Source organism: Carassius auratus, chromosome 48 (genome assembly GCF_003368295.1).
Source record: "Carassius auratus strain Wakin chromosome 48, ASM336829v1, whole genome shotgun sequence".
Lineage (NCBI taxonomy): Eukaryota > Metazoa > Chordata > Actinopteri > Cypriniformes > Cyprinidae > Carassius > Carassius auratus.
The window spans coordinates 2,397,031-2,408,000 of NC_039290.1; the positions used below are offsets into that span (position 1 = coordinate 2,397,031).

Sequence of the window (10,970 nt, forward strand, 5' to 3'; positions counted from 1 at the left end):
GCACCAGAGCTCCACACGTTTCTTGAGTCTTTACTAATGAGCTGATGAGTTGAATCAGATGTGTTTGATTAAGGAGAGATCTAAATGTGCACTGTTGGAGGTTCTTCAAGACCTGGATTGGGAGTCAGTGGTTTAGTGTAAGATTGCTGCTATCTACTGAAGAAAAACACTTCTAAAATTAAAATAACATGAAATTTAAACTATTAGATGGAGGCAGTGTATCACTCAATGGCTCATTTGCCATTTCCACATAAGATGCAGTTTTCATTTACATTTGTTTATACAGTATAAAACCATCATTTCAACAATAAAACAATAGTCCTTGTTCATTTTTAGTCAATTTTGCCACATTATCACAGTCAAAGCTGTGTCTGAACATGTTGTTTGAAAAATTATACAACATACAGCTTTTTTTATAGTCTCCCATTCATTTCTGAGGACACCTATAGAATGTTCTCTTATGATAGGTTTACCAACCTGTGTGTGTGTGTGTGTGTGTGTGTGTGTGTGTGTGTGTGTGTGTGAGAGAGAGAGAGAGAGAGAGAGTACAAGTCTTCTACATTGTGAATGTGTTATAACATGCGTTTTCTGTGTATTTCTGTTCTGCTTTGTGGCTGATTTAGTGGATTTTTTTGACTAACAATTGTTTTTTTATTTTTCTTAGTATTGACCTTCCTACACATCTATCTGTAGGCCCATCTGTGCAGATTAATCTACAGATTTAACGTCTTTAACATGGGTTAAGTCAGGGGTGACTAGTCCTGCAGTTTAGTTCTAACCTGTTCCAACACACATCTCTTTTTCATGTGAACTAATAAAACTTGCATTCCTACGTATGTGAAACAAACACACACCCATGTCTGCAGATCAGTTTTTTTAATGAATTACTTGTTGTACCTGTTGCTATGGTCTTTGTCAACAGCCGCTTGCACCACCTGCTAATGAGCCACTAACAGCAGTTGGAGATCATGAATCGGCTATTTACTGCTATTCCTGCAGTTCCCAGATGAGTAATGTTGAATTTGTGGAAGGCAGCTAATATGTGAAGTTTACAGGTGCATCTAAAAAAAAACTGAATATCAAGGAAAAGTTCTTCATTTTTTTGTAATTTTTTTTTTTAAAGCAAACTTTCTAATATTCTATATTCAATGCACAAAAATATATTTAATTATGCGCTCAATACTTGGTTGGGGCTCTTTTTGCACAGATTACTGCTTCAGTGTGGTGTGGCGTGGAGGCGATCAGTCTGTGGCACTGCTGAGGCCTTATTGAAGCCCAGGTTGCTTTGATAGTGGCCTTCAGCTCCTCTGTATTGTTTGTCAGATGTTATTTATCTTCCTCTTCACAATACCCCATAGATTCTCTGTGAGGTTCAGGTCAGACATGTTGTCTGGCCAATCAAACAAAGTAATATCATGGTCAACAAACCACTCAGAAGTGGTTTTGGCACGGTGGGCAGGTGCTAAAGTCCTGCTGCAAAATGAAATCAGCAATAAAGCGTGTCAGCAGATGGAAGCATAAAGTGCTCCAAAATCTCCTGGTAGATGGCTGCATTGACTTTGGACTTGTTGAAACACAATGGAGCAGCACCAGCAGGCGTCACGGCTCCCCGAATCAGCACTGACTTCAGAACCTTCACGCAGGACTTTGGATTCTGTGCCTCTCCAGTCTTCCTCCAGACCTTGATTTCCAAATGAAAAATGCTAAAATTTACTTCCATCAGAAAAGAGGATTTTGAACCACTCAGCAACAGTTCAGTTCTTTTTCTCCTTAGCCCAGGTGAGATGCTTCAGACGTTATTCTCTGGTTTAGGAGTGGCTTGGTTCTAGGAATGTGACAGCTGTAGCCCTTTCCTGAAGACGTCTGAGCATGGCGACTCTTGATGCACAGACTCTGGCTTTAGTCCCCTCTTTGTGAAGCTCTCCCAAGTTTCTTGAATCGGCTTTTCCTGACAATCTTCCCAAGCCTATGGTCATCCCTGTTGCTTTTTCATACCATACTTTTTACTTCCATGTAAAATTTCTATGAATATGTTTTGATATAGCACTCTGGTGGAGGGTGTTGATGATTGTCTTCTGGACAACTGTCAAGTCAGCAGTCTTTCCCATAATTGTGAGTACATGTTCTAAACTAGCCCGAGGGGTGCCCACTATTTATACTTAAAATTAATCAAACTAATCAAGCTCAAAATGAAAATGTAAATATTAAATTGCAAAAATTTCATGTGAAATTTAAAATTAAATATTTTTTTTTGAGATACTGATTTTTTACCCCAAGCTGTAAGTCATAATATCATAAAATATATATATATATATATATATATATATTTTTTTTTTTGCATTTTTTTAGTTTGTGAGCAATGAATCATAAATATAAGAAAGTTTGCCTTTTTTAATTAAATTACAAAAATAAAGAATTTTTCCAATTTTTTTTTAGATGCATCTGTAATAAAATGGATAGAAAATTGCCTTTAGAATATTCTAGATCATAATTTTTAAGAAGACTGAATATTTCGGAAGGAAATTCTGGAAGGTAAATATGGATTAAAACATTTTTAATTATAAAAATCTGTGTGAAATATTTTCCATTTAATTATTCACTGATTAAACAGCAATATTCAACCATTTCGCATGTCAGCCCTTAAAGCTGCAGTAGGGAACTTTTGTAAAAATATATTTTTAAAAAATTTTTTAAACCTGTCATTATGTCCTGACAGTAGAATATGAGACAGATAATCTGTGAAAAAAATCAAGCTCCTCTGGCTCCTCCCAGTGGTCCTATTGCCATTTGCAGAAATACATCGCTCCCGTTAAGAAACAACCAATCAGAGCTGCGGTCCGTAACTTTGTTTGTGTTCAAAATGTAGAAAAATTTACATAATAAGCGAGTACAGCATGAATCTATTTTCCAAACCGTGTTTTTGGCTTGTCCTGAATCATTAGGGTGCACCTATAATAAGTGTTTATATTCGGACTATTTTAGATTCCTTCGGGGGTACCGCGGCGGAGTAACCCAGTACCTTTGTGATTCTTCATAGACATAAACAGAGAGAAGTAGTTCCGGCTACGATGTTCTTCTGCAAGACGCAAGCAGTTCTGTTTATTAACCGCTAGAGCGTCAAAAGTTCCCTACCGCAGCTTTAAGTCCTGAACAATACATTAGAATGACATTTGATTTTTTTTCATTTAGTTTAATTTAATGCTTTTTTCCCCAAATACATTTGTCATCATTTTACTATCATGATACATCCTGAGTGCTAAGGTAAACTACACTATTTTTCATTTTTCAGACCTTCGAGTAGGTTTAAAAAATGTAGAAATTTGCAAAACATTGAATAAAGAATTCAATCAAATGAGTAACCAGACATGTAATTTGAAAGTAATACTAGGTATTATCATACAAAACAGGACAACAAACAATACTTTTGTACTGTAAGGTAAACATGGAGAATGTAACATATTTTGCAGTGAATTCTAAACAGTAGAGAGATGCCATTGTTGTTATGGAAAGAAAGAAAATAAATCATTGTGTAATTCTACCTGATCTTAGTGAGTTTTTGAATGAGGCCATTGTTAGTGAGATCATTGTTTTATGTGTGAAAAAGTGTGCTTATTGGTTGACAAGCTTTGCTGTCAAGTCTTATCAAATAATGTGTTGATTTGAGACATATTTGCAGTGTTTGGTTAGTTTTATTGCATTTTGAATGTGAAATGTACTGCTGTGAGAAATTTATTAAGTCCTAGCAGTTACTGAATAAATACCAGATTAAATTAAAAAAAGTATTGATTAAAATCGACCTATATCTACTTTCCGTCACGACCACTGTCTGCAAAGGGGTAAATGAATAGCTTGAAGCCTTTTCTTCTGTGACCTTGTGTTTTGTGTAAAGTGTATTGTAAGATTATAGTTGCTGATTTTTCTCTTTCTAATTCTTGGAACATATGATCACATGTCTCATCTGACAAGCTCATCTTTCCCTGCTTTATCAGAAATTGTTTAAAGTGAGGTACAAAAGATAAAGTTTTAGAGAAGAAAACAAATAATCTCTATTCAGGACAAAGATGGGTGGAGTGCTAGAGGTGAATGAAGGGAGATCAGATGCTGCAGCAGGACGGTCCAGGAGGAGGCCACCTGCTTAAAAAGACAAAGAATCTCAGCAGAAAAAAAAGGACAGCACAGATGATGCTGTGTAAACTATTCTCCTGATTAGTGAAATATTGTAGTATAGATATTCTCACTAGCACAATCATCAAGTGGGTGAGTTCATATATTTATGTATACTGTGTAAATATTTTTTTACAATTCATTACTTAAAAGTGCTTTGTGGTGGTATTCATTGAAGGTTTTTATCTTCCTTCAGCAATGCCAAATAGTTTTGGATATTTACATTTACAGAAATAATAATTATTTCTGTTTCTATATTTAGTAATTTCTCCTATTAGACTTCCTATTAAAAAAAGAAAGAAAGAAGAATGAGCAACAAGGTATGCCATTTCCTTTGCATCTATATTATATTATATTATATTATATTATATTATATTATATTATATTATATTATATTATATTATATTATATTATATTATATTATATTATATTATTCCAAGGTAGTTGCAACCTGTGTGATTCTTGCAACAAGTAAGTTTTATTATGAAAGTTGAAGTTGGTCAAATCAATTATAATTGGTATTTGTTTAAGAGGAAAAAAAAAGTACAAAAACTCCTGTCTCTGTCTGTCAATGTTTTCAGGTACACTCATCTCACTGTCTACTCAGAGTAGGTGTATTTTTCTACATTAAACCTACACTGAGTTACTTTTTTGGTGCTCTTGATGTTGAAGGATAAAATACAGATATATATATATATATATATATATATATATATATATATATATATATATATATATATATATATATATATATTAAAATTTTTTACCAGCATTATAAACAGTTTTGGAAGAGGGTTTTATGAGGTACTTTTAATTTAATTTAATACTGAGCAAAAAAAAAAAAAAAAAGAATTACACTTTAAATCTGGCAAGTCTTGTCAACATATTCTGAGAGTCTCTCATCGTCTCACTTAATTTTACTCCTCCTTATGTATCTGTTTGTGTATATCAGGTTGTATAACCAAGTGGTTTGACCGTGATGACCCAAGTGGAAATGGAGACTACGAGCTGTTGGCTGACCTTCTCAATACAAACCCTAGAGAAATATGTCCGAGTCCAATCGCAATTGAGGCTCAGACCATCTCCGGTCAAGCAGCATCTCAAACAGGAAACATCTTTCAAGTGTAAGTTTTTTTCAGGACATGTGCTTCTGCTGATATTCTGATCCGAGTTTTACAGTATATGTTATCTTGTGTTTTCTAAAGATATAATCCGACAAGTGGGTTTGCTTGTGTAAACGCAAACCAAACAGGAGTGCATTGTGCTGATTATAAGGTGCGCTTCACCTGCCCAGAGGACTGGTGTTCAAGTGAGTGACATTTACTGTACATTTACATTCAAAAACTCATCAAATTGTCTAAACTTCTTGTTCCCCTTCAATTATATAAAGTTGTGCACAAAATGTATACAAAGTTATCAAAGCACAAAATTCACTTGTAAATAATTTTAAGTATTCTTTTCTACAATAGAAATCATTGTGATCTTTTGTTGGTCTTGTATGAGTTTATTATATTTTCTCAGCTGGTTGTCTTCTATTAGAATGTAGGACACCCTGGTTTGACCGAGATAATCCCAGTGGACTAGGAGACTATGAGACGCTGTCATTGACCCTGATAAAATACCCACTACAGGCCTGCGCTGAGCCCATCGCCATTGAGGTCACAACCATTAGTGGGACCCCTGTATTGCCAACTGGAAACAATTTTCAAGTGTATGACTAACAATTCTAATTCCAATTCTTTGCATATTAAATTGCATTTATGAACAGATTTCAGAAATAATGTTAACAGAAGCATTCTGTTTCTGCAGATATGATCCAACACAGGGCTTTTCTTGTGTGAATGCACAACAGAATGGAGGGTGTCAGGACTACAAAGTCCGTTTCACATGTCCAGCGAGTTTTTGCCAACCAAGTATGTATATTTATTCCATCTACTTTATACTGTATATATATTTGTACATATACATTTTTGTGGCATAACAAAAAAATTATTCAACAGAGTGTGTAACCAGGTGGTTTGATTCTGATAACCCTAATACAAATGGAGGCGACTCTGAACTCTTGACTGTCCTCCTTGGTATGTACCCTGGAGTAATATGTCCGAATCCACTTGGAATTGAGGCTCAGACCCTCTCAGGCCAGCCAGCATCTCAAACTGGAAACGTCTTTCAAGTGTGAGTCTTATCAAAATGTAACATTTTCAGTATGTCAAGAAAAGATCTTGAATTATGTTTGCTTATTGTGTTTTCTGTAGATATAATCCAACAACTGGGGTTTCTTGCTTAAATGCGAATCAAGGAGGAGGGGTTTGTGCTGATTATAAAGTGCGCTTCACCTGCCCAGAGGATTGGTGTTCAGGTGAGTGGATCTGAGATCATGAAAACAGATTGAATTTACTGTGTAATATGATGTGACTTTTATAAAGTTGTGGGAAGGAGGGAGGACTTTTAAGTGTGATTTACTAAAAACATATCAAAGCTTATAGATATATAAACTAAAAATAATATATATATTTTTCAGAATAGAAATCATTGTGATATTGGTCTAACATTACACCTTAAATGAAAAGACTTTTACTTAGTTGGCCATTCTTTGTTAGAATGTAGGACACCCTGGTTTGACCGAGATAATCCCAGTGGACTAGGAGACTATGAGACGCTGTCTTTACTCCTGATAAGATACCCACTACAGGTCTGCACTCAGCCCATCGCCATTGAGGTCACAACCCTTAGTGGGACTCCTGCACTGCCACCTGGAAACAATTTTCAAGTGTATGGGATAATATATTCTCCATGTAAAATGTCTCCAAATAAATGCTTTTATTTCTTAATGTGATGTCAGATAGACAGTTGGGGGTTCAGTGCCTCAGTCATTGTTTTGCCAGTCCGAGACTCGAACCTACAACCTTAGGGTTAAGAGTCAAACTCTCTAATTATTAGGCCACGACTTCCCATAAATGTTATTAATGTCATTTAGAGAATTTGGTTAATATATGTATTATCTTTATGCAGATATGACCCGTTGCAGGGCTTTGCGTGTGTGAATGGAGCCTGTCAAGACTACAGGGTCCGCTTCACATGTCCATTGAGTTTCTGCAACACGAGTATGTTTTCATAATTCTGATTTCTTTTGTTCATATTGTAAAGAACTTGGTTCATTTTGATGGTTTGTTTTATTGTTTCTTTCCTCTGTACGATATTCATCAGCGTGTGTAACCAGGTGGTTTGATTCTGACAACCCTAATACAAATGGAGGCGATTTTGAGCTCTTGCCTGTTCTTCTGAGTGTGTACCATGGGTACATCTGTCCAAATCCAATTGGAATTGAGGCTCAGACCATCTCTGGCCAGCCAGCCTATCAAACTGGAAACATCTTTCAAGTGTGAGTCTATCAAAGGATCTTTCAAACGATATTAGCTGAAGCTTGTTTTTTAATGTTAAGGTGCTTTTGTGTGTTTTCTGAAGTTATAATCCAACATCTGGGGTTTCCTGTGTAAATGCAAACCAAGGAGGAGTGCTTTGTGCTGATTATAAGGTGCGCTTCACCTGTCCAGAGGATTGGTGTTCAAGTGAGTGCACGTGAGATCATTTAAAAGCTTTCTATTCCTAAACATCAGGTACAGATCAAGGTTTAGCTGGATTGATCTCTACTATAGGAATTGTGATCTCAAATATTGACCTTAAATGAGATGAATTTAACTCAGCTGGTTGTCTTCTGTTAGAATGTAGTACACCCTGGTTTGACCGAGATAATCCCAGTGGACCAAGAGACAATGAAATGCTGTTGTTGGCCCTAAAAAAATACCCACTACAGGCCTGCGCTCAGCCCATCGCCATTGAGGTCACAACCATTAGTGGGAGCCCTGTACTGCCTACTGCAAACAATTTTCAAGTGTAAGATTGAACAGTATTTGTAAACATATATATGCAATAAAAACAATAATTTTACAATTTTGTACGATTTGTAATGATTAACAGCCATCTGCTCTGATTCTGCAGATTTGATCCACTACAGGGCTTCGAATGCGTGAATAATGAGCTGGGAGGAGAGGTCTGTCAGGACTACAAGATCCGCTATACATGTCTGTGCAGGAACAACGTTCTCACAAACTCCTCATTAGACATTTTCACATTCCCCTAAAACTAAGCAGTTTATCATGTTAAACTAAGCTAAGTGCTAGATTATATGAAATAAATAAATAAATACAATAAACATTTGCTTGCATTCCTCACCCTAGCCTCAGTCCATGGTATGGTTGTGTTGTGAAATGCTTTGTAAGAACATTGGTGTAACTAAACAATTCAGTTCAAGACTCTATTCCTATGATGCCTGCATACCACAAACTTAGACTTCTTGTTCATTTATATTGGCTTAAGATACCAATAGAATTCAGTCTTTCAATTAATTTTCTTAAAATATATATTTTGACCCAGCAAAAAAGAAAAAGAAAAAGGGTTGAAGCCTATGAGATTATATATAGATTGGGGAAGGTTAAATCTTTTTTTTTTTTACAAGAAATAATTTTTAGACATACCACTTAAATGTTCTTTCTCTTAAATTCTGTTAAATTTACTTATGCTTAATATCACTTCTTTTCACTGTCATGTAATTTGTATGTGCTTATAAAGAAGTAGAATCAATCACCCACAGAACTTATGCATTAGAGAGACAAGCACACAGCCATCTTTAGCATTTTGTCATTTTAGGACTTTTTTTCGTAGCTCTGCTTATAGCGTCCATCTCTGTTGAAGAGTAATGCACTGGTGCAGTACATACGTATTGTAGAGTGCTGCACAGTGCTGAAAAGGGGCGGACTACATAAAGCAGAGCAATGTCAGTGGAATAGTGCAGTCAGTGAATCCTACTATGCATTTAAACAAGACGCACTTCATGTTTGAAACTTTTAATAACTCTTTGATCAATGTTCATTTAGCGTTTAGACTAACAAGCCTTAGTTGAATGCTCTCAAGTTTATTATTATTATTTTGTTAACAGTTTCAAGTTTTCTCTCAGTTTGTAAAAGCAACATTTTTGAATCCACATTGTTGTTTTTATTTTGCTAAAGATGAGTAGCAATTTTATTATTTATAAGGCCACTTTCCCACCTTTGTCTTTTTCACCATTTTATATGACTAAGGCTTGTTGATTTACCTTCAGTTTTTCATTGGCTCTTTCTGCGCTTTACATAGTTACACAGTAAATGTTGTTGACAAGTGACTATTATAAGAAAGACATTGAGTCATTTACTGAACCAATTTGTTCAAACAGAACATCAAGCCCTGGATCTTTGTTTGGACTGACAGAAGAGCTCAAAATGTTCTGCTATCACTTGCTCCACTCCAGGTTTCCATTCAGCCCACTCACTGATGTATTTAGCAATATTTTTTTAGATTAGCAACTGCAAGAGGATGTGAATGTGAGACAATTTGACACTTCCAAAATAAATATCTAAACACACATTTAATATAAATGTCGCTCTTGCAGGTTGTATGCCAATGATGGCCATATGCTTAAGGTTGCCCACAAGCTGTAAAGTAACTTAAGTATGAATTATGAAATATGGGATGTATTGAAAACATCTCCAGCTACATTTTATGCTGTCAAAAGAAGAATACCTGTAAAAGTGACACAAAATCAACCCTTAATTTCCGTCATGATCTTTCTGCAAGGGGATAATGATTTGCTTAAAGCCTTTCTCTTGTGACCTGTTTTGTGTGTTTGTGTGTGTGTGTGTGTGTGTGTGTGTATCTGTGTGTGTGTATATTGGCAAATGTTACAATCACTGTTTCTTTCTCTTTACAATGCATGTAACATATGATCAAATGTCACATTTGACAATCTCACCTTCCCTGTTTCTTTATCAGGGAACAACTAAACAGGAACAAAATATAAGTTTTCCCAAAAGACAATTATGTGAGGCAGAGATGGGTGGAGTGTTGGAGGTGAATGAAAGGAGATCAGAAATTAGGACAAAGCTGACAACAAAAACGCTAGTGGAGGATGGTCTGGGAGGAGCCACCTGCTTAAAAAGAGAAAGAATTTCAGCAGAGAAAGATGATGAAGATTTTGTGTAGACACTTACAGTGCTCCTGCATTGATGGTCAAATACAGTGGTGTAGATAGCTATAGCACAATCATAAAGGTAAGACTGGGTGAGTTTATATATATATATATATATATATATATATATATATATATATATATACACACACACACACACACACACACACACACACACACACACACACACACACACACACACACACACACACATATATATATATATATATATATACAATATCTACAATTATGTGAACTTTTTGAGAGTATTCAATGACTGACTTTGAATAAATGTAAAAAAGTGTCACTTACCACTTTTTTTCAATAGAATTTTAGCAATATCAATATCACTTTTTTCTTTTTTATGAATTAAAGGCACTATAATGATTTATTTTTATTTATCTTTTATATTTTATCCTTCAGTGTTTCATAATTCTAATGTACTCAACTTCTTTGTGTTGTATACATTTGTTTTGTTCATATTGTAAAGTGGCCCTTTTTTTAATTTTAAAAACACTTTGGTGTGGTTGTTTGATTCTGACAACCATGAAACAAATGGAGGCTGCCCAGAGGATTGCTGTTCAAGTGAGTGCATGAGACAATAAAAACAGATTGAATTTATTATGTTAAATGATGTGCCTTTTCTAAACAAATTATACAACTATATTAACACCAAAAAAAAAAAAATAAAAAAAAATAAATAACTGGCTAGTTATGTACAAGATCATTAATCAGTGTAGAAATT

The 10,970-nt window shown here is 35.1% G+C and overlaps 1 protein-coding gene across 1 annotated transcript; it reads left to right on the plus strand.

Annotated features, from left to right (window-relative positions):
• The first annotated feature begins 4,706 nt into the window (after positions 1–4,706).
• On the plus strand, positions 4,707–8,394 carry LOC113065338 (uncharacterized). Its single transcript, XM_026236560.1, has 13 exons — positions 4,707–4,772; positions 5,117–5,288; positions 5,370–5,473; positions 5,704–5,875; positions 5,974–6,077; positions 6,165–6,339; positions 6,420–6,523; positions 6,765–6,936; positions 7,177–7,268; positions 7,372–7,546; positions 7,630–7,733; positions 7,887–8,058; positions 8,164–8,394. The coding sequence occupies exons 1-13, from the start codon at positions 4,736–4,738 to the stop codon at positions 8,303–8,305; spliced, it is 1,725 nt and encodes a 574-aa protein (XP_026092345.1). The 5' UTR covers positions 4,707–4,735; the 3' UTR covers positions 8,306–8,394.
• The last annotated feature ends 2,576 nt before the right edge of the window (positions 8,395–10,970 follow it).